This window comes from Typopeltis vanoorti, chromosome 3 (genome assembly GCF_054136105.1).
Source record: "Typopeltis vanoorti isolate ZY-2024b chromosome 3, IOZ_Tvanoo_1.0, whole genome shotgun sequence".
In the NCBI taxonomy this organism is placed as follows: Eukaryota; Metazoa; Arthropoda; class Arachnida; order Uropygi; family Thelyphonidae; genus Typopeltis; species Typopeltis vanoorti.
In genome coordinates, this window is record NC_143551.1 from 167,853,404 (window position 1) to 167,878,841 (window position 25,438).

At 36.1% G+C, this 25,438-nt stretch overlaps 1 protein-coding gene across 1 annotated transcript in view; it reads left to right on the plus strand.

The window, feature by feature from the left end:
• The window catches only part of LOC150108732 (disco-interacting protein 2-like), a 936,780-nt gene that overhangs the window by 732,623 nt on the left and 178,719 nt on the right, over nt 1–25,438 (plus strand). The window contains exon 30 of the mRNA XM_090416186.1: nt 12,444–12,637. Coding sequence (XP_090272312.1) covers nt 12,444–12,637 — 194 coding nt within the window. The remainder of the gene's footprint in view (nt 1–12,443; nt 12,638–25,438) is intronic.

The following is a 25,438-nucleotide window of genomic DNA, read 5'->3' on the forward strand; positions in this document are numbered from 1 at the left end:
ATTTATCCATTTGATGGCATTTATTTACTGGATGACAGCTTTACACTGTTTACCAAGGAAGATCCATCTTGTTGGAATATCTTTGGATAATCACTGTTGTTAAATAGACCATTGTTATAAGCATCCAACTGTGATATTTGTGAAAGGAAAAGCTGAATATTTCCATATGCTAAATTCTGCTGCTACTGATGGATAGAATGCCAGTGCCAAAGCCAAAGTGACAGAGCAGTCTTAGGATTAGGTATAGAATTTTGTGGCTTTCAGAAGGAAACTCAGGCATTGGATTATTGTGGTCATATATTCCAAATAGTGGGAAATGAAACTTTAGGTATAGTAAAGAGACGGTTTCACATGTGATTGGTTTGCTACTTCATGTGTTGTTGGCCTCTGGTAATATCTGTAGTGTTAATTAAGTACAGCTGAGCAGAAAAGATTTGATTTTAAGTAATCTGGTTTTGAAAGTAAACCTAAGTTGTCTAATTTTGCATGCTTAGGTTTCACTGGTGTGAGAAGTTCTCTCTCTTTGGGGCTATTCCAAACAGGGTGAATTTTGGGACCCATTCTTTTCTGAATTTTTAGTTTCCATCCTATATCAATATTGGCAATTAGTCTGCTGTCTTTGCTGAATTTTTCCAAAATACCAAAAATGGTATATAGTTAATAATTGGTATATTGTCCAAGGTGCTCACTACAACTTCTGCATATTAAATGTTTTTGGTTTCCTTCAGTTGTTATTCTTGCAGATCATACACATTTTCCTTAGAAAAAACAATCCTTACATGGAAGCTCTCTGTGATTCCTTTTTGAATTTTGATGAGGTTCAATAGAAAGGCATTAACTAGAAGTAGATAGCTGCATTAACATAGTCTCATTTGATGATGGATATCAGCCTTTTGCTTACCTCATTCTGCCTGTGAATGTGGAGCAGAAAGGCATGCTGAATGTAGAATACTAGAGGTTGATCAACCAAGAGTATCACCATTGGGTGTTTTTTTTTTTAATCATTAAATAGGTCACATAGAGGAACAAATTAAACTCTACCACTTGGTCTGGAACTCCTCACACCTGTATATTTTTGATTATATATTTTATTCCTGCTTTGAGTCCATTGTTGACAATATGAAAAAGATTTGTAGTCAGTATTAGATAAAGAAATGAGCCTCTAGCTGTTGATTAATATGCTAATCTCTGTTGGGTTTTTGGAATGATCTTGAGGATTTCTTTATCTGGCACTCTTTATAAACTGCAGTAACCTTAGCTACCATAAAGGATCTGTCAAACTCACCTTGAATATTGAATAGGAAGGTATGGTTCCAGAAGTCATAAGTTTTTCATGTCTCTCCAAACAGGTATAATAATGCTTCTGAATGAGTTCAGGATGTTTGGTATGGTGGACATATCTTCTCAATCCACACAGATTTGGATGAAAGTTTTTCTTTTTTTTTTTTTTTCACAGAATTCAATGAATTGTCTGTTGAAAATATGAATAAATGATGTCTGGTAATTACTGTAGTATTCCTATTTTAAAATTCCTTTTCTTCTTGTTTCTTCTACTTCTTCCTTGCAGTTTTATCTTTAATTGATATTTCTGATGATGTCACTATGCTCTGTACTGTTACATTTAATTAGCAATGAATTGGTTTTGCTGTTTATATAGGTCTTTTATCCTTTTTTAGAAAGACATGTCCCTTCCTTCATTTGATCATGTTTTGCTTTACTTCTTGTTTCAATTTCAGCTATGTGTCCTATTCCCAGAGATTGACATTATTCCACATGGAAGAGATTGATGATAAATCAGATGAAATCCTCACAAGTTAGACTGATCTAACACGTTCTATGCAATGGAATTTAAGCAGGACTAGCTTATAACCTGAAGTGTTTATGCCAGATCACTTACACAAATGCCTACACTTATATGAATCAAATAACTTGATTCATATAAGCATAGGCTCAGACATTAAGGTTGTGAATATTCCATACATCTACTAGTTCAGCATGGCCAAGATATTGTGCATATCTTGCTTTTCCACTTCTGGGGGTTGCGTCTTATTTTGTCAAAAGCAAGGTTTTCAATACAGTTCCAATCTCTGATGAGGTAGCATGCATCACATTTGGATGAATGCATTCCTTAAAGAATTATTGTCTTTCTTTTGGATGGAGCACATATAGCATATATGTTTTTTTAACCTCACTTCACACACACTTATTATTTCTAATCTATTGTCAAGATTTGAACTCCTGCATCCCTTTGAATATTATGGAAAGATCCAAGCAAGAATAGTGGGAGAGGCAAAAATAAGAATTCTTATTCCAGCCTTGTTAGACTTTCCAAAACTTCAGTACACCTGGAGTGAGGATCTGTCTGGTTTTATATTTGTATCTAAAGAAATACATCTCTGGAAGAAGAGCAACTTGATGTGGTGTAGCATAAGTTTCCATATAGCTTCCATGTAATGGCTGAGAAATCTGTTACTTTGTAAAGGACAATATATAAGGGATATGGCATTGGTGAAGTGTAGCTAAGTCCTTCCTTAAAATCTAGATTTTGTTGAATCTTATGAGCACTTGAATTTGGGAAGGAACAGTAATGCTAGTGATTTTTTTTTCTCTCTCTCTCCAGCTTTTTGCAGTTGCTTGCCATTATTTCCATTTTATTAGAGCTATTCTTGAATTGAAGCTGGTCATTTATTTATTTATTTTTCATATAGATGATATTCATACTAGAATAACTTTTCATTAATATACTTTATTTTTTTTTTTTTTTGTTTCCCTCTCTCTCTCTCTCTCTCCTTCTCTGCACCAATTTCAGATGGTTCCTCAAAGTCCATGAACATAAAAAGCAAGCCAAAGGTGACTCATTCACAGATTCATAGCCTTCAGAGATCTTTATATCTTTTATCTCTCCTTTCAGAATTTATTCCTTTATTAAGCTATTTATTTAATTTCTTCCATTTATCATTCTTTTTTTTTTTTAATTAATTCATCTTTATGGATGCTAGGTTCTCCATAGTGTTGTACCTGCCTTTCTGTTTCCTTTTCTCTGATATCTTCTAAAACACTTTGGATTTGCATTTTATTATTACTGTTATACATGAATCTCCATGGAGTCTGGAGACTCATCTTGGTATAACCACACTAACTTTTATGCATGCAAAACCTATCATTCCTCTCCTTAAACTCATTCACTGTCTGGGCAATCACAACTAATTCTGGCAGTCCATTTCACTCATTCACCACTCTCCTTGCAAAAAATCTAGTCTGCACACCCTTACACAACTTCCATAGGTTTCAGGTTTTATTATAAGCAATATATATATTTTTACACCTGTCAACTAAACATTGAACCTACACACCTTCAGCATATCCTCATAAGACCTCTCACCAACCTGGTCACTTTTCTCTGAATTCTCTTAACCACCTCCTGATCCCAATGAAATTCAGGTGATAAAATCCATGTACAGTAGTCAAAATGTGGCCGAATTATAGCTTTAAAGAGGGATAATAACATGCCTATCTTTACTTGTTAGCTTGTTTTTCAACATCCAAGTAATCTTTTAGCTATTTTATCAGCTATTGCAGTATGACCTCTAAACTTCAACACTTGTTTACCATTATCCCCAAATTTCTAGCCTCATCAGTTTTTTGCAGTTCAGTACAATCATTGTGATACACAGCATGTAACCTTTTCAATCTGAAGTGCATAACCTTACATTTTGAAACATTAGCTTGACAGTCATTATTTATTCATCCACAATGCCAATTGATTTAAATCATCCTGCAAGATATCTACATCACCATTATCAACTATTGCCTCTCCCCCACTTTGGTTTTGCATCATCAGCAAAAAACTGAATAACTTAAAATCTTTCCAAATATCATTAAAGATATTACAAATTACACTCTACAAATTAAAGAGTAGTGGTCCTAGTACAAAACCTTGAAGTGCTACTAGTTACCCTTATTCTCCTAGATTCTACTTCACCATATACTACCGTGTAGTGTCTGTCCAACAGCGACCCTCCCATCCATGCTACTAGCTTCATATCCATTCTTGTTTGCTTCATCATTTATAATAGTTTCCCACATAGTATTATTTCGTGGTTTGTAAGGTCCAGCAGTATCATGGTGCAGCCATTTCTCTTATCTAACTTTGCAGTTACTCTATTATAAAATGTGAGTAAATTACATAGGCAGGACCTGCCTTTTACAAAACCATGCTGCCCACCATAGAGTGCCTTATCCCTATCCATGCACTGTTGAATCTTACCTTTAAGCAACCTTTCCAATACTTCAAGTACCACTCCTGTAGTTTACTGTGTCTGTCTCAGAGCCTCCATTATATAATCAAACTATCTTACCCTCTTTCCACTCCCTTGGAACCTTGGTATGCACTCCGATACTGCTTGTCTCAAATAATCCCTGACCATTTTTCATGCATTACTGACATTCTTTCCTTGTAGCTTCTCAAGCCATGGCACTGGTACAAGGTACCTCCTAAGTCTGTCATAATTTCAGCTTTATGTCATGGAAGGTACTAGGTATTTGAGAGTGTTAGATCTAGTAATAGCATCAGAAGATATATCCATAATCAAGGAGGACACTGCTTCCAACTGGGGAGAGTGGCTATACAATCTTGTTCTAGGTTGGTAAACATGTGGAATTCTCTGTCCATAAACTCTTTCTCGACAGAGAGTTCCACATGTTTACCAATCTCCCAGAACAAGACTGTACAGCCACTCTTCCCAATTGGAGGTAGTGTCTTCCTTGATTATGGATATATCTTCTGATGCTATTACTAGATCTAGCACTCTCAAATCCCTAGTACCTTCCAGGACATGCTTCTTCAAATAATTATCCCTTACCAACTGTATAAATTCTGCTTCCACCTTGCCATTCTCCTTTTCCTACCTCCAATTTATGTCTTCTTATTCAAAGTCTCCCATAATAATTGCTTGGCTTGAATTTAATGTGCGAATCTGCCAATACAGGATGGTGAGTCTGTTGCCGCAGTATGACAGTGAAGAGCATAGAAGGAGGGCCAAAATTGCTAATGACTTTATGTGCGGATTATGCAGGAGGAGTGGTGTGGAACTTGTGGATGTGTGGAGTGAGTTCGATGGGTGAAAGGATTTATATAAGATGGATGGTTTACATTTGAATGGATATGGTGTACGGAGACTTGAAAAGGTGTTGTTGAATGAAGTGGAACTGGATGTGCAGAATTAGGGAAACTAGAGTTACTAAGGGGGGGGTGAAGTAGATATGCAGGCTTTAGGGAGACAGAGTGTATGAATGTGTGTAATATGCCTGAGCGAGTACGAAGGACAGCAAATCAGAATGGGATAGTTAGTATAAGGCATCAAAATAGGGATGGGAGAAATGGGCTTCTGCAATTCATGTATACTAATGCCAGAAGTATCAGGAACAAGAAGGAAGAATTTTTGGCCTTGGTTGGCACTTCCAGGCCACAGGTTATTGGCATTAGTGAAACATGGCTGACAGAAGATGATATAGCTAGTGGGATTGAATGTGAGGGATATGGTGTGTTCAGGAGTGACAGAGAGAATAAAATGGGGGGGGGGGGTGTTATTGATGATAGCTGATGAGCTGCAGCCAAGGAGAATAGAAGTGGAACTGTAGGATAGAGAAAAGAGCACATTTGAGGCTATTTGGTGTGAGATTGAGACTAGCAGAACAAAATATACAGTTGGTTGCTGCTATAGACCAGGTGATGGAATAGATGGTGGAGATAGTATGCTTAAGCAAATAGAAGAAGTGAGGGGAAGGAGGGTAATTATTATGGGAGATTTCAACTATGGCAACATTGATTGCAAGGAGGAGAGGACACATGGGAGGAAGGAATTGGATTTTATGCAGTTATTAAGGGATAACTATCTGCAACAGCATGTAATGGAAAATACTAGGGGTCAGAGAGTGCTTGACCTAGTAATTGCATCTGCAAATTTGGCTGTAATGAATATGACCATGTTGCCACCTATTGGTGAGAGTGATCATAGGGTTTTGGCTTGGGAGGTGTAGAATTTACAAGACAGGGTACATGTGGAATTATCGGGCTGGTAAGTATGACAAGCTTAGGAGTTTGATTGCATGGGAGGTGGTTAAGAAGTGTTTCCAGGAGGCAATGGCTAACTGTATACCTAGAGTCCGAATAATAAATCAAGTAGAGGGTTAAATGGATGAATAACACCATTAAGCTTGAGCTGCAAAAAAAGAAACAACTGTGGAGGGAATTTAAGGAGAAAGGTGACCGGCAGGCACATGAACGGTATAAAGCGCAAGCCAGAAGGGTAACGAGTGTGGTAAGAAAAGCAAAAGCGGATTATGAAAGAACATTAGCCATGCAGGTTATAAAGAATCCCAAACAGTTTTTTCGATATGTTGCAAGTAAAAGAAAAAATGTATATGGCAGACCAATAGCTTATACGGGAATTGTGGTGAATGAAGTGGAGGTGAATAGTCTATTACGATGTCAATACATCTTTGGGATTGGATGGTATACCAGCTCGTGTCGTACGTGAAGCGGCTAAAGAATTGTCAGTGCCCTTGACCATTTTGTTTAATTTGAGTCTTGGGTCTGGGTTAGTCCTGAGGAGGTGGAAAGAGGGGAAAATAGTTCCACTGTATAAAGGTGGTTCCAAGGCTGTTGTTGTAAATTACTGACTGATTAGCATATCAGGAATCGTTATCAAGGTCTTGGAGAAAATAGTCAAGAGGAAAATACAGGATTTTATAGATGAAAATGGGATACTGTATGGGGGACAGCATGGTTTTGTGAAGGGTAGATCATGCCTCAGTAACTTGCTCACGTTTTATAACACAGTGACGGCTGAACTGGATTAGGGTAATGGGTTTACAGTGATTCTACTGGACCTTGCTAAGGCCTTTGACAGGATACCACCTGGAATTCTAATCAGTAAACTGCAGCATATGGGGATGGATATAGGGTTGGTGAGATGGATATTAGGGTGGTTGATGGAGAGATATCAGAGAGTGGTTTATTCAGGAGTAGAGTCCAAAAGACGGCCTATGACTAGTGGTATGCCACAGGGTTCTGTTCTTGGACCACTACTTTTCAATTTGTTCATTAACGATATAGGAAAGGATCTGAGAGGCAGTGTTCATTTGTTTGCTAATGATGCAAAGTTAGGTAGAACAATAGTGAGTGCACAGGATGTCAAAATTTTGCAGGATGATTTGGATAGTTTGGAGGACTGGGATAAGGTGAATGGATGTCAATTTAATGTGGCAAAGTGTAATGTTATGTATTTTGGGGAGAAAATATTAGCAGCAGTATATCACATTGGTGGAACTGTACTCCAGGAGATTGACGAGGTCATGACATCCACATCTTTCTGAGGGTGACCATCCCCCTCATCTATAATATATATATAACTAACAATATATTTTATTCTGTTAGCCTCTATCTGGTACCAGGCAGCCTAAAATGAACCATCTCCTCCAGACCTACAATCCTCTTTAACTTCTAATTTTGTTGAACTTCTTCAGCTTTCATCAGAAATATCCCACCTCTTTCTATTCTCTATCCTACCTGAAGATACAATAAGCTTTATATTCTATCCCTGCAACTATATCATTTACTGATAACCAGGTCTCACTGATGCCTATTATTTTGGGCCAAGTCAAGTATGTAATGCCAAAAACTCCTCTCCCTTACTTCCCATACTTCTGGCATTTGTATACATCATTTCAACATCAACCCTGTTTTCCTTGTGTAATGTCATTACTTACTCATTCTGATTTTAAATCTTTGAAATCACTTTCAGCATTGCATAGTCATTTCTGTACACACATTCGTTTATTTCTCTCAGGGATGGCTAAACCAACATTTGATTGCATGCTCCCCTGATTTTGCACTTCCAACCTCTTACTGAGCAACACTCTTTCCAAACATGTAACTCCAAAACCGTTCAGATGTAGCCCATCAAATTCATTCTATACATCTATAAACTACACACTATTCCTTCTGCACAATCTTCTCAATGACTCATTTGCATTTATGGCCCTTCTTCTCAATTCAGTTCTGTCATACCAAAGCAAAGACTCACAATCCTTACTTTATCATCTTTCAAATCATTTTTGCCCCTCATAACAATCATTTCTTTCATTTCCCCCATCTGCAGACTAACAGCTTCATTAACATCCTTGATCTTTACACCTGAGAAACATGTTTTCATCACTTGGTCATCAAATCTCCATGTAATACCATCTCCTTACTCCCAGTTTCTCACACTTTTACACTTTTCTCATTTAGTTTTTCTGTTATTCTGCCTTCTGGCATACCACACGGCAATTGTTTCTCCAATCGCTCTAGCTCCTATTGCTGTATAAGCTGCTTCTATTTGTTCATTTGTTACATTGATTTTACTACTGTTAGTTTTAGCTAATCATGTTATGTTGCTTTTGTGTTGTAAAAAATGTTAGCTCCTACTGTTTTGTTGGAACTTCTTGGCTTCTTTCTTTTTTTTTTTTTTCCTCATGTACTTGTTTGTCATTTTGCCAAATATAGTTTATTTGAAAGCACTCTTTCTTTTTTTTTTTTTTTTTGTTAGACTGAAGTTTTTTGAGGTTCCACTGGTGCTCCTGCTCTTTCAGAAAAAGTTTTGAATGGATATATATACTAATGTGATTCTCAGAACTTTCACCTTTTTGACAAGTTTTGGAACACTGGCTATACAAATATCTCAGAGAAAACTTTTGGACTGTTTCCTCCTAGGTGGGCATATAACCCATGATGCAGGCACTGCTTATATTCCTCCAGATGGTTCACCATGACTGGAATTGTAGCTATAGTGACAAAGTTTGCTATGGGCTTCTTTATGTGTATTATGAAGGTGACTGTCAAATAATCATTTGGGATGTGAACTGAGATAATCTTTTATATGGTGCCTATTTTACCCAGTTTCTTGTATGTGTAAATTAGGATTTTGTTACTGCCTTCTGTTTATTCCATTGGAAATCTCTTAATTTTTAATGTCCTACCTTTACAGGTGTTAATGCTACAATGGTAGGTTAGTCCTTGGGTTCAGCATCTATAATGGGAGCTAAATATTTTCTTTCTTCCTGTCATATGGCATGAAGAAAAATATCTTATTGAACCTTACTTTCTTTTTTAAAACCTTGATCATCACTTCTTCACATCTTGGAATTTCAGTTCTTAGGATGTGTTTGCAACCTTGCACCATTATTTCCACTAAAACTGCATGTTAAGGGAGAGAGAAATAACCTTGAATAGAGAGAAATAACTTTTTAATATAAAGATGAAAGTAAAAAAAAATTCCGTGGTACAGAAACAGTTCTACACTACCTGCAAATGTTGTAGCTGAGCTAAGTAAATTTCAAAGTATCAAAAATAAAAATACATAATCAAAACACTCCCAGCATATTGATAATTTCATTAGTGGTAGCTTGACCCATTAAAGTTATTTTTCAATGTTTTTCCATATATAAGTAGCAAAACAGAGTATCAGTGTATTATTACAATATTATTACAAGATAAAAAAAAAATGTTACAACTGACATTTTTTTTACCTTGTTAAGTTTGAAACTCAGCAAAAATGTTTGACAAGAAATTATATTCTTGTTTTCATCCTTTTTACCAAAGCATAAGCAAGGAAAGGTTTGCACATCTAATATCTTCATGACTTAGTTATGTGTAGATGTTGAAGAAGTAGGATTCACATCAAGTTTTTTTTCTATTCTGCAATAAACAGCCTACTACTCCTTGGGTGTTTGTATAATGCCATGCATATACCTGTGTAACATTTTTGTTATCACATGACACCTGTATAATTTCTTTCAACCCTAGTAAATAAATAAAACTTGTTATAAATATCTCCAATCCAGAGTAATTTAATAATAAAGTGATATGCACCATTTTACTGCTTCATGAAGATATTGAACTATATGAGTGATTTGAGTGAGCATGAGATGCATTACTTATTAAGTGGAGTATCTTCTTCTGAGTAGTATCGAGTATTTGTTTGGAGAAGATTTGGGAGTTATGTGATGTATTATGTACAAATGAGAAAATATGCCTTAAAGAGGAAACAAAGTTTTTCAGAGGCTTGATGGTTAATGGTTTGTGTGGACACACTTAGTCATTGTCAGTATTGACACAGGTTCCAAACCAGAGGTTCTGTAAGCCATGTTAAAATGTGTGGTAATGTGCATGGGCTTGTGCTATATGAGATCTGGACAATGTTGAAACAAATGAAGAAAGCAGTATGAATTAGATTCTTATCTATAAGTAGTCAAGCAAAATATAGTGAAGTAGTGGATAGTGATAAGTGTTATGATCAGGAAGATTAAAAGTTGCTGTTCCAAGAAGAAGTCAAAATAAAATGTATAGTTAAAAAAAAAAACATATATGCACAGTAAAAAAAAATTAAACCATTATCATTCTTACAGATTTGAATAATAAGAAATTTAAAAACAACAATGCAAGTTCACTATGAACCTTTTTTTTTTTTTTTTTTTTTTTTTTTTTTTTTTTTTTTTTTTCATGTACAGTTGCAAGAGTCTGGTTAATGTTGTGATTTTAGAATCTCTTATAGGTGTATGTGTGTGAATATATTGAAAATAATAATAAAAAATAAAATAAATTAAATAATAGTTATCAATAACAATTTCCCAAATTTTGGGCAGTGAAGCACTTTCTTTGAAAAATATTCAAATTTCTGTGTAGTAATTTAATTCATTCTAGAGGATCTTATAGCTAGTATTTTTAATTCTATGTTCAGCAAGGAGATTTGTGGTGTGTTTTTGAGTTCAATATAAGATTGGTGTTCTAAAATACATTTTGTGATGAGTCTGCCGTTTTGTCCATAGTAAGACTCATTACAATTACTGTACAAGGAATCTAATATCAGGTGGCAATAAGGGTTGTACTTTATCTTTTGAAGAAGATAACAAAGAGCTGATATAGTTGACAGTCTTAAACTTGGCTTCAAGATGAAATTTCTTTGTGTGTGCAATATATTCAGAAGTGCCTCTAATATCTCTCACAAAATGCATTTCAGAATACTAGCATAGAATCCTCTGAAATGAAACTAATTTACTATACAGAAGCAACCAGAAATTCAAATGTCTTTTCAGAAAAAAAAAAAAAAGTGCTTAGGTTCTTTGTTACTGTCTAAATATCAGTCTCACTGATGGACTGTCTATGCCAATTATACACACGCACACACCCAGAAAATATTTCCTTCAGAAAATATTTACCTGACAGTCTCGCAACCACATGCAAAAAAAAGATACAAGTTGCCACATGCTTACATTGTTGTGTTTGAATTTCCCATTATTCACTTTCTAATATTGACAGTGGTGTTTAAGATACTTAATCCAAAATATCTGTATAATAACAGTAATCTACCATTTTTCAATTATTAGAACAATCTACCATTGTTCTAATAATTGAAGGGTCGAATAAACCATAGATTGCTGTAATTAGAACTTAATAATTATTTTTTACTGTGCATATATGTTTTTTACTATATTTTTTATGGATGCTACACAGTTGTCACTTCATTATAGACGGGGAAATATACTGTACTGAGGATTAGTTAGTAGGCAACCCAGTCACTGAAGTCCTGAGACTTCAGTGATAGCTCAGAACAGGATTGGGACCAGGTAAACATCTGATCAATATTCTTATGACTATCCAGAGAAATTAACGTTAAATGTTTTAACTTTAATTTCATATTGACATTGACAAGTCAACTTTAGTTGAAGTCTTTATTAAATTACAACAGTTATAGTGATTTGATATGGTAGAGCATAAGGACAAACTTCAATCACAAAATTAATAATTTACATCTTATGTTGGACATCTTCCAGTAAAATAAATAAGTGTGTGTGTATATAATTGGTTAATTACATTGTTTGTTTTATTAGAAAGTAAATTTAAAATTAATTAATGATTAATTACACATGTGTTTGGGAAAAATGTATTTTTTTTAACTTGATGCCATAAGTCCCACACATGGATAAAAAAGGTAAATATGCTTTCACCTCTTTGAGTTGTTGCAGCTTTCTGTTGCATTTTTATTTATTTATTTATTTATTTTATTACAATAGTACTCAGTTGGTTAGAAATCACTTCATATTAAACAAAGCTTTAATTTTTTTATGCAGCTGAAATAATTTAACTTCAGAATTAAATGAATTATATATTAACCAGACCACATTCATAACTTATCCTCCTGGCAGTGTACTGAATGGCGAGTTTAATGTAGAAAGTTCTTTTAATTAACTTTAATGAAATAATATTAACCAATATTTATGAATGTTTTACTATGGATGATTTAATATTTCTTGACTGTCTATCTGTATGTCAGTCTGAAATGACTATGTATATATGTATATTTTATACCTGAACTGTGCTTGTTTTTTATGCATGCAAGCAGAAGTGGGTCCAGCTTCTGTAATGGTAGGAAGTATGGTTCAAGGAGTTCGTTTGGCATCAGCCCAAGGACGTGATATTGGTGTAATTGATGATGACAGTGACACTGCTCGCAAGTATCAGTTCATATCAGAAATTCTGAAATGGAGAGTTACTACAACTGCAGATCATACAGTATTTACCCTGTTTAATTCAAAGGTAATTTTAGAACAATTTCTGATGCTGAATATTTTCTCTTTCTCTCTCTCACTGAATTCTATATGAATTTCTTCTTTGATTTGAAAATTTTCAAATGAAAATAAAAATGCATTAACAATAAAATACTTGAAGTTTAAAGATAACTTTTTTTTTTGTTAACATGCGTTCTGCCACTTTGGGCTAAAAAGATTGCATGCTGCTCAGAAATTGGCAGAGTATCAAAAAGATGTTGATAAATACACTGATGATTAGAGAGAAGAAAGTTATTTTCTACTAGTCTGTGCTCAGATTTAGGCATCCAGGTTTCATGGTGGAGAGAACGACCAAGATGTTGCTAAATCAGTGGAATGCTTCCTATGAGAATAGATTTGAAGTCTTTTTGAGTTATGGAAATTGGATAAGCAGAAGAGAGGGATATCGTAGACATGTTGGCCCACTAATAGGCAAGCGCTGGCCTGGTTGGCTGAGTGGTTAGCATATCTGCTCTTCAACCAACAAGCTGCAGGTTTGAATCCTATTGTGAGTATGGATGTTTGTGATTGCCTTTAGGGTGGGAGATAAATTTCATTGTCCAGTGTGAGACCACCACCCTGCTTATTGAAGGCCTGAAGTGGCTTAAAAAAGTTCATTGTTTGGTCTGTAGAAAGTGAAAGTCTAAAGAGAAAGAAAAATCCTTAACCCACTCATGGTACAAATATATTCTAGGTTTACAAATAAACCTTTTGTGAGTGAGAGCCACATTAAAAATAAATGAAAAAAAAAAAGGTGATGTGCACTATATCGCTTCTCACTCTCAGTTAGGTCACCTTCTCAATATATGGCCAGTTTCTACAAAAGTGGCTCTGGTGAAATTCAGCAAGCATTGAATTTCACCACTATCTTGCTTATTATAGGCCTGAAATGATCAGTGCCACAATGGTTCTCCACAGCATGAGTTCTGGCATCTGTCTTCCCCTCTCCGTCTCTCATTCCCTGCACTGTAAGTGATATCCTTCAGGGACTTGCCGAACTTACTAAAAATTCAAAACCTCCATTTCCTAGGTATAGCAGTAAAACAGTTCTGCAGTACTAGAGAGTGCAAATGTGATATGTGATTATGCTATGCACTTGATGGTAACTCCCTGATCAGGTGGCACATAATCTTGCTGCCTCTTATCCTCACCAGATTCTATTATACATAGTAAGGAAGTCCAAATAATGGTACAAGGATAATACTGTTGGGACTGCATTGTGGCAAAGTGACATGTCTGAGAGCCTATTCAATCATTCCCAAATGAAACAAAAAAAAAAAAAATCCCTCAAAATGAATTTCAACAGATCATAAAATAGACAAAACATTCTGAGCAAAGAACAAAAATATTCACATCTGGTTTAGCATTCTCATAATTAGGATTAACAGTTATTTCAGCAAAAAGAAATAAATAACATTGGCTTAATTGTTCCAATATTTCATCTGTCGTAGATATATCTTCTGGAATACAATATAAAAACTGTAATAACACACACACACACACACACACAAAGAAACAATAAGTGGAAGATATTAGAAAAGAAACCTAAAATCCTATGAGGTGTGTCCTCAATTGGTGCTGGTAGTTATCCTTTAGAAGTTTCAAGTTTTATGATATATGTTTATGAAATCTTGGGAAGTTTAGCACAACCATGTTTATTTAGATCAAGTTCGTTTTTTAAAACTGCTGCTGCGTCTAAAGAAAAGAAGTCTTTCAAGGTTGTATTTGACATGGTGAAGTAAGTAGTTTTTTTTGATTGTGTGCTAGGTGTTAAAAGCATGGTCACTAGACTTGACTGACTATAGATTTGAAAGTGGTGTTACATCCTGAATGAAGCATTTTATTAAAGAAACAATCATTCAGGATTTAACAAGTCAGAAAAATCAGCTGAGAGAAAAAAACTTGTACTCGAGCAGAAGAAATAAAGTACTAACTGTAAATAGAAATAGAATTACCTCCTTTTAGTAGAACTGTAATAGCATGTAAAGAACTTTGTGTATAAATTAGTATTATATGAAATGCATCATGTATACAATGAATGGATAAATTAGATGTAAACATTAGTCCAAAGGTCACGGGCGGGCCTGAGGCATTGGCAATCTCGGAAAGCGATGCACATTCGTTTCCTGGAAGACGCTGCTATGATCTTGCGATGTGCCAAAGTTGCTGCGGATGAAGAAAGTAGTGGGCGCGAAAGATCGCAGAAAGTAGTAAGAGGGCGCTATCGCAGCTAGTAAGAGGGTGCTAAAAAAGGGGTGGAGTGAAGAGAGAATAAAAAGGGTTTGCACCCCTTTCTCATGGCTTTTATCGCCTGTTTTGCTGGATAATGATTTGATTTCTCTCGTGGACCGGTGGTTCCTGATGGTGTTTCTTGGCGATAGTTCGATATTGGAGGGTGCGCCTTTCCCCTTCGATGTCTGAATTCCTGCCGGTACTAAAGCATGAGATGTCGGCACATGCTGCCTTCGCTGAGAGTTCCGACTTAATACTATCGCAAACGTATATTATGAACCGGCAGCTATAAACGAGGATGGCCCGAAACAGATCGAGAATAGACGAGGGAAAAAAAACGCCAGGTGTAGAGCATAGTTTAATCTGATGACCGTAGTGACCTACCACGTGGACACAGGCTTATGGAAGTATCAAAAGAGAATTCAAACAAAGAAGGACAGTTCAGACAGACCTGGCGACCCTGCCCCAAGAAATGGTAAAGTACAGATTTTGTTGTATAATTACCCAGTCGGAAAAAGGGAAAGATCATTGTAGTGTATTAATCGAGTATGGACAGTATTTGAGAACTTTAAGTGCTTATTTAGCAATGGCTGATATCCATAAGACAAATTGTTAGGAATGATTATAGTTGATTGTGACTAGTTTATTATGCAAGACTAAAATAGTAGGTAGAAAATTTGGTAGAAGTGTATAATGTGTATATTATGTGTGTTAAGTCTCTAACCCAAAAGAAGGATTTATTGTTCATGTATTAGAGTATTAATCAGTTTGAAAAAGTTTGATTTGCCATGTCCTTGAACTAATTGAAAGTGAGATTGGTCTAATTAATTGTATGTTATGTCTTTAGATTCCAATAAATATCTTTTTTCTTTTATACCTGAGTTTTGCCTGAGATATGAACCAAAACTACCACTCATTAATCTGAACCATAGCGCGCGGGGGGGGGGGGAATTGAAAGAAAGGTATAACATGTTATTATTATTATTATTATTATTATTTCGGACGACTCCAGGAGTCCTTAGACTCATCAAGGGAGACCCTAAACATCATGTCCACACAACTATGCGATTACATTCTCACAGTATCTATCATACCTTGTCTTGAACTCGTTCACCGTCATAGCACCCACAACAGACTCTGGCAGCTTATTCCACTCATTTACCACTCTAAAAGTAAAGAACCCAGCTCTAACACCCCTGCTAACCACACTCTTGCCCAGCTTCCATAGATGTCCCCTAGTTCTCCCACCACCAGTCCTGATCTCAAAAATATCCTCTGAATTAATCCTATAGAATCCCTTTAGCAATTTGAATGTCTCAATCATATCTCCCGTCCTCCGCCTATCAACTAGTTTCTGCAACCCACAAATCCTCAACCTGTTCTCATATGGTTCATTCCATAGACCTGTTATCATCTTAGTCACTCGCCTCTGGATCCTCTCCACCTCCTCCCCATCAAGAAGGAACCGAGGTGACCAAATCTGGGCACAGTAATCGAGATGAGGTCTTATCAAGGCTCGGTACAGAGGTACAATAACTTGCTTGTCTCTGCTCGTCAAGGTATTTTTCAACAACCAAGTGAGTTGATGAGCTGATTTAGCTACTTTTGCAGTGTGCCCCCTAAACTTCATCTCCTTATCCACCAACACTCCCAAGTCCCTGGCCTCATCAATCTCTTGGAGTACAGTTCCACCAATGTGGTATACTGCTGCTAATCTTTTCACCCCAAAATGCATAACCTTACATTTTGTCACATTAAATTGACATCCATTCTCATTAGCCCAGAACTCCAATCTATCTAAGTCATCCTGCAAGACTTTGACATCTTCTGCATTCACTATTGCCCTACCCAACTTTGCATCATCAGCGAACAAATGAATTGTTCCGCATAGATCCTTCCCTATATCGTTAATGAACAGATTAAACAGCAGTGTTGTTATAGAGGTTACGACTGCAAACCAGAATCTACTTAGCCAGAGTAAAGCATTTGATTTATGAGTATAAGCACTAAATTTATTCACCTATGTGCACCAAGAGTCTGGAAAGGTCTCCCTGAATAAGAGTCCTCTCTATTCTAAGATATTGGCTGGCACAGCTTTAAAAAATAAATTTGTCAATATGGCTCCAGAAAGAAATCAGAGGATTTGTTTCTTTTAGCAAGGAATAACCTTTAACAGTCAGGGTAAGCACGTGAGTAAAATTAGGAATTGGCTAGAGATATAGAATTTACTTTCCTTATAGAATGAACACGTAAGAAGTGATACAGATATTAGTCAGGGAAATTTTGTAAGTCTTGTAGTTATTGTACAATAACTACAAGACTTTAGGAAGAGCAACAACATAAAATGGCGCACACGGCAATATATAACAATGGCGCAGACCCGGCAAATATTTTAACAGTGGATATATTTCTTATGTTCTTCTAGGTGGATGTCAGCAAATCTCCCATATGTCCATAATATGACAAGTTGTGAGAACAATTAATCTTGTAAACACCTAGGACAGAGAGGAAAGGAAGTGGAGCTTCAGAAAAGTGAATAAAGGTAGCCAGCTTCAAATGTGGTTTGAAGTTCTGGTTATTTTTTCTAAGGTGTCCCATATATAGGGAATAATAACAGCATTACAATAATCAGTATGTTGAGAGGGATGTGAGGCATTTGGAAGAATGACAATTTTGATAATCATTTTGGCATTGTAGCAATTAGACAGCAGAAAGGTATGTGGCAAATAAAGGGGTTTAGTTGTGAGGGAATCATTGATGGAATAAAGGTTTGAGTCTTTGATGACAAGGGCTTGAATAATACTATATTGTTGGGGAGCGGGGGGGATTGTGTATGTGTATGTCTAGTGGGTTTTCTCTAAACTGAGAAAGAAAATGTGACATTGGGCAGATGTGTGATTAGTGTCTAGAAAAGGCAGGCTATTGTTATTTTATTATATTTATTTTTATAGTGAAGTGGATGCTAGGATGTGACTGTTGATGGGGGGGAGGAAGAATAACGTGTAAACCATGTGGACAAATACTATCATTTTATCTTAGCCAGATGGAAGATTTGATTATGGCAGTATCAAGAGCATGCTTATTAAAATGTTCCATATAGAAATTGGTTAGAGGAGGAGGAGTCCATGTCTGTACTCTGTTTTATATATAGTGTCCTCCCAAGTGAAGTAATCGACATGGATATCAAAATTAAAGTGATCAGTGATGATGAAAGAAATAATCTTTAAGTAAAGTTGCCACAACTGTGTTCAGTCTAATCTAGCCGACCATACCTTGGATGACTTGCACAGAGCTAAATAGAAAAAAACTACTATGTTTCACCACCACAAAAAATACAAACTCGAAAGACTTTTTTTTTTTTTTTTTGAATCAGCAGTGGATATGAAAAAAACCTAATTTAAATAAATATGGTTGTGTTAAACGTCTGAATAAGTCTTATAATGTTTGCACTGCTTTAAAACCTCATTTAAAGCTGTCCCTTATCTGCTCTCCTAAAGATCCACTCCACCCCATCCCTTTCTGTTTCAGGTCACTTGTGCATTTACAAGGTTCCTTTTTCTTGTGACATGTAATATTGTGGACTTGGAGAATATAAGAAATATTTTTGCTGCCTTGACTGGTCAATCAGATCTAGCTAACCATGCCTTCAGATACTGTGAATACCAAATTAGAAAAAACGACTATGCTTCGCCTCAGCAAATACAAACTTGATTTTTTTAGAATCAGCAGCAGATTGAAAAATAAAACAATCTAATTTTAATATGATTGTGTTAAACTTCCTAAGAGTTGGGTAGTTTTAATTGTTAGACCTACTGCTGTACAGCTAAGGCTAGCCACCAACAATCATAGGACTTTAGCCTTCTAGTCTGACTTTTTTCCTCGTGTGTGTGTGTGTGTGTGTGTGTGTGTGTGTGTGTGTGTGTGTGTGTGTGAGTGAGAGAGAGAGAGATAGAGAGATAAAAGTGTTTATATTGTATCTTATAAGATACAATCCTGTCCTATAAGATGTGAAATACTGAAACAATTAAACCTGTATTTTAGTTATTTTTTTCCTGCTCTATTCATTCCATTAAACATAATTATGAGCTTAAACAAACATATACTATGCATTTGTAAGTTCACTTAGTTAGTTCAGTTACCCAAACAATGAAGTTATCTTTCTATGTTAGTACACTGCCTGCAGCTCCAAATGGCTTTTAGTTTCCTCTACCAAGCTGGAAGATATTTAGATGTATTTGCCATAAGCGGTAATCTAACATAAATTGTACACCCACGCACCCAAATATCTGATAGCCCTCTCCCACTACCCACAATTTTCATTACTGGTTTTCCTTCCAGGGAAATAGGACAATAGGAAAATAGATTCATTCTACTCCTTTGACAGTCCATGTAGTTCTCAGACATTTCTGACATCAAGATCATCTGCAACAACCAGTGCCTTGAATACTGACCTCCATACCATCCTTCAGTGGTGCAAGGATAATCATGTTACCTTCAGTTCTTCCGTTTTTCTTGCAAAAGGAATTTCAGCTCACCTTCCCATATACTCAACAATACATCTCACCAGACCAGATCAGATTTCTTTCGTTTAACTGACATTTACCTCCAGCCTCTCCTGACACATTCACATCACATTAGTACCTTCCTAAGTTTCTAAAAAAGCTAGACATTCTTTTCTGCTCAAGAAGCTATTTAACTCACACCCAGCTACTAATCCCATATAAATCCACCCATCCTTAGAATACTGTTTACACATTTGGGGTGATGCACTTAAACCTTCCTAAAATTTGTTGATGCAGTTCAGTTCTTTCCTCACAGCCTCACTTCAACCTCTATCTCACAGATGTAATGTTTCAGGTCTGTGTTTCTTGTACAGTACTTCCATGGTCACTACTCCAGAGGATTGACAAATGTCATTCCTCCACTTAGTGTTGGGCCTGTTAAAATAAGAATAGTGGCTGCTCAACATTCGTTTTCATTACAACTGCAAATATATCAAATCTGTTTCTTCTTTTCCTCATTTATTCCATCTACTGCTGGAAAACAGCCTTCCATCATGTTTCCCCAGAAACTTCATCCTCAAGCTCGTTAAGAAAAATGTCAATAGATTTCTTTCTCAGTCCTTATCTGCACTTTACACACAGCACTGATGTACTATAGAATCTTGTATCTCTTGTATATTGGATATATATATATATATATATATGAAAAAGCTTTAATGACTGATACCGAGAGATAAAAAGATGACATGATATATTTGAAAAGATACTACTAGTTTACTAGTTTCGTTGAATTGATCAACATCTTCAGGTATCACAATCAAAGAAGTATATAAAGAATTACAGAGACTTAAAATTGTAATAACAGAACAACTACAAAAAGACAGTAGCGTATTTGAAAACAAAATGCGAGTTTGAGTTCCAAACAAACATATACTATGCGCTGTCGCGAGTGCGCCAGTACTGAACAGAGGCAACGTGTGCATCAGAGAGATTAAAACTCAGGCTGTTGTTGATATGAGAGGAATCTAGAGAAATTTACCTAGATTCGACAAGCTTTCTCTCAAGTTCATCATAGCACACATGGATGTTAGAAGTTTGAGTCCAGTTGACAATGTGTTGGTGGCCTTCGTCTGAGTTAGCTGAAAAGAGAACATGGCTAGAGAGAGCGCTAGCTCTAGTCCTGTTATATGAGATGTCGCGACGATGTTCTTCCAAACGTAGAAGGATGGATTTAGCAGTCTGGCCATAGTATGGCTTTCTACAATCACATAAAATCTTGTACACTCCTGGAAATTGAGTTGGAAGATGTTTCTCTTTAGGTTTGCTAAGTACTGAACGAAGTTTTGGAAGCATAGTGAAGCAAGTTTTGAAGTTAAACTTCTTGAGAATCTTTGACAGTTTTGGTGAAATAGAGCTGATGTAAGGCAAAGAGATGAAGGCTCTTGGGGAAGAGGGATCTTCAGAAGTAGTTGAGTGACTGGGGGAAAGAAATTTGTCAATTTTCTTAGGAGAGAAACCATTATTAATAAAAGTTTTTTTAAGAAAAAGGAATTCATTTTCAATTTCTGTTTCTTCTGTAAGTAATGATTTGGCTAAAGTAAAGATCACATGCATCTGCACTATCCAGTCATGTTCTTTTCTCTAATAACCCTCATGATGATCTACAGAGTCACTCAGTTTGCTGGGATAAATCCGAAAACATTTTTCGCTGTAGTGATGAGTTTGAAAGGAAAATCGTGGAGTCCAGAGAAATCCTCCTTAATCCTGAACATTTGAACAGCAATTTGAGTTATAACATCCCTGATAGCCATACTGCAGTTGTATGGCTATCAGGGATGTTGCATCAGTTGTTGCATGTTTGCAAGCACACATGCAACAAACAATAACACATTAGATAGAAAACGACTTGAAAAATACAACGTTTTTTTGTCAATTATGTATTGCATTTTTTGCCTGTAATTCTCAGTTTTTTGTAACTTCAATTTTTTATTACTGTGTTCTACCTTTAGTGGATACCTGAAGAAGGCTGTAAAAGGCTGAAACTAGTTGTATCATTATCATTAAAATTTAATATTTTATCTCGGTTTAAAGTCATTTAAAATTTATTCTTTAAAATGTATCATTTCAACCGAGTAGAAGATCAAGAATACATATATATATATATATAGTGATATATATATATATATATATATATATAGATAAATCTAGAAATTTATCCTAAAATTAGAATTAGCCCATGGGAGGATAAATTTAGGATAAATTTATTCCATTTGTCTGTAAGCAGTTGTAGCTTTCTGAGTGCACTGTTTAGGCTAACTATTTAGAAGCAGTTATCAATATCTTAAAAAAAAGCATGAGACTTTTGAAAAAAAGTAATATCCATTTTAATCATAAATATTTAGCCTTTTTGGAATGTTTTCAGAAAGATACAACTGCATGTTGACAAATGGATGCTACTTTATCTGGTGACCTATTAACTGAATCCAAACCGAATGTTCTATAACAGAGCCATGAGTTAGCTTTTCCTTCTAAATGAGCTCTTGTTTTAGATTTTCTACATAGCAATGAGAGAAATCTTGGTCATCTTTCTAGCAATAAGGTTAAATGATTTAATTTCAAAGTCACTTGAGTAATTTATGGTGTTCAATCCTCCTAAACTGAATAATTTACCTTCTGAATTTGAAAGCATTTAAGCTACTCAAATGCAACAACAAGAATATTACCATTATGAAAGCTGACAAAGTGAACATACTGTCATTTTTGGCTCTAAAGCTAATGCTTGGAAAATAAATTTTCTTCTTTGGGGATCAAAATACCGATACATAAAAATAATTATCCTCTTAGTCCTATCATTGATTCCATAAGCAGCCCCACCTATAAAATTTTTGTCCAACCATTAACCTTTTTCATCTTCTAAATGATCACTGTTATTGATTAAAAAAACCAAACAAAAAACTACTACTACTAAATTTCTCTCAAAAATGAAACTTCTAATGTCTCATACTGAGACATTTGAATTTTTATCCCAAGAATTTCCATCTGCTGTTATGGACTTAGCAGATTGAAGGAACTGTGATGAGCTCATCTATAACACCAAATTTTGATGATTTTCATTTGAAATGCCTTGAAAAAATAATCTGTTGACCTAACCTTTTCTCTGCCTGCATAGATTATGTTATTATGCTGTTTGTAGTGGCATGAATTGGAGCTCTTTACCTTTCTAACATAAAATTAATAATTTACATCCTGAAATTAGATTTACTTATTATTATTACAGGAAACTCCAAGGAGTCCTTAGACTCATCGAGGGAGGCCCTAAACATCATGTCAAGAACTATTCAGCATTCACACAGTATCTATCATACTTTGCTTTGAACTTGTTCACAGTCATAGCATCCACAACAGATTCTAGCAGCTTATTCCACTCATTCACCAATCTCCAATCACATACTAGTTATGACACACTTGCTAACTACACTCTTGCTCAGTTTCCATGGATGGCCCTAGTTTTCCCACCACCATACATGTTCTGAAAAATTTCCTCTGAATTAATCTTGTAAAAACCCTTTAGTAATTTGAATCTCTCAATAATATCATCCCTTTTCCACCTATTAACCACTTTCTGTAACCCACAAATCTTCAAACTGTTCTCTTAAGACTGATTCCATAGACTAGCTACCATCTTGGTCACTCGCCTTTGGATCCTCTCTACCTTCTTCCCATCACCAAGAAACTTGGCACCCAGATCTGTGCACAGTAGTCACGATGGGGTCTTATCAAGGCTTGATAAAGTGGAACAATTTACCTGCTTGTCTCTGCTCATCAAAGTATTCTTCAGCAACGAAGTGATCTGATGAACTGATTTAGTCACTTTTGCTATGTGCTCCCTAAACTTTAACTCTCTATCCACTAACATTTCAAAGACTCTGGCTTCATCAATTTTCTGGAGTATGTTTCCAATAATGTGGTATACTGCTGATAATCTTTTTGCCCCAAAATGCATAACCTTATACTTTGCCACATTAAACTGACATCCATTCTCTCTAGACCAGTCTGCCAATCTATCCAAATCATCCTGCAAAATTTTGACATCATGTGTATTCACTATTGCTCTACCCAACTTTGAATCATCGGCAAATAACTGAACAGTTCATTTCAGATCCGTTCATATATCATTTATTTATTTATTCATATGGAGTTTCCTCCCTTTTCTCCCCCATCCCTATTGGGGCGAGTTGAGCCCCCCCTCTCATGGGGGGTTAAGTATTTTATGACCTCCATGTGTGTTCACTGGGCCGGTTTGCCTGCTTGCAGGATGAAAAACCCCAGATAAACTGGGGGGGACCCTGCTGTCAATGCCCAAGACCGGTTAACTTGACTATGGCTGAGGAAGTTCCTTAAGCTCCTCACATCGGTGATGGGAATCGAACCCAGGACACTCCTTCCCCAGGCATATGGTTGTGAAGCGCAAAGCCACTAGTCTAACTGTGCAGACTCATATATCATTAATGAACAATTATATAGCAGTGGTCCGAGAACAGAACCCTGTGGCACACCGGTCACAGGAGCCTTCTTTTGGACTCTACTCCTGAATAAACTACTTTCTGATATCTATTCATCAACCACCCTCCTATCCATCTCACTAAACCTATATTCATCCCCAGGTGCTGCAGTTTTACTGATTAGAATTCCATGTGGTATCCTGTCAAATGCCTTTTCGAAGTCCAGCGGTATCACTGTAAACCCATTACCTTTATCTAATTCAGCTGTCACTGTATTATAAAACATGATAAAATTACTGAGGCATGATCTACCTTCACAAAACCATGCTTCCCCCATACAGTATCCCATTTCCATCTATCCATTCCTGTATTTTGCTCTTGACCAACTTCTCCAATACTTTGAAAATGACTCCTGATATGCTGATTGGCCAGTAATTTGCTACATCAGTCTTGGAGCCTGTTTTATGCAATGGAACTGTTTTCCCCTCTTTCCACCTCCTTGGGACTATCCCAGAGCTGAGACTTAGATTAAACAATATCGTCAAGGACACTGACAATTCCTTTGCTGCATCACATAAGACTCGAACTGGTACACTATCCAAACCTACAGATGTATTCACATTACACCGCATGGAAGCACGGCGGTGGATTTGAGTGGTTGTTAAAAAAAGTGTTTTATAAAAGGTGTATAGTGTGAATTCTTTTGTGAATTGTGCTCCATTTTTTCCTCAGTAACACAAGTGTTGTTTAGTGGTTCTGCTTTATAGTTTCATTGTTACATATCGTTTTATTTTTGAGTTACCAAGAGCGCAAGTCACAGTTGGAAGTATTGGCGGTGGATGTTTATATAGCATTTATATATAATTAACGATTACTTTAGTAGTTCCTCGGCAGTAAGGAATGATGGCGGATTCAGCTGCAATCACAAATGGCATCACCAAGTCCTCCGCCATTTATGAACTCTATTGTAAGTAATATAATAAGGGACTTTGTGGCATGCAGTGCTTGCGGTATGTATGTGTCTCAGGAGTTGGATATGTGGCTGATGAGAGAAGGTGGAGTGCATATGTGTGCAAAATGCAGGCAGTGGGAGGAAATAAATAAATTAGATATATCGATAACTGACCTAGTTACTCCAGGAATGGGAAATGAATATCGGAAGACGAGTAGTGTGATAGGAGAGAATGAATTAAAAAATATGAATGAAAAAATAATAGTTGATAGTGTGGAAGGCATGAGTGACTGTGAAAGTTTCGGAGATGATTTTGTTTGGGAGAATGAATTTCGATTAAGAGTGACTGACTTGCAGAGAGAGAGAGAGAGATGAACTGAAAGAGGAGGTAGAATGTCTTGTGAATGAGATGAGAAGTGTCAAAGATGAGATTAGGAGAATGGAAGAGATAAATGCAAGGCAGATCAGAGTAGGGGAGAGAGAGAGAGAGTTTTGGGAATGATAGAAGAGGAAAGAATGGAAACAGTAAGAGAGAGGGAATGAGAGAGAGGTATGGGAATGCTAGAAGAGAGAATGGAAGCAGTAGGGGAGAGAGGTATGGA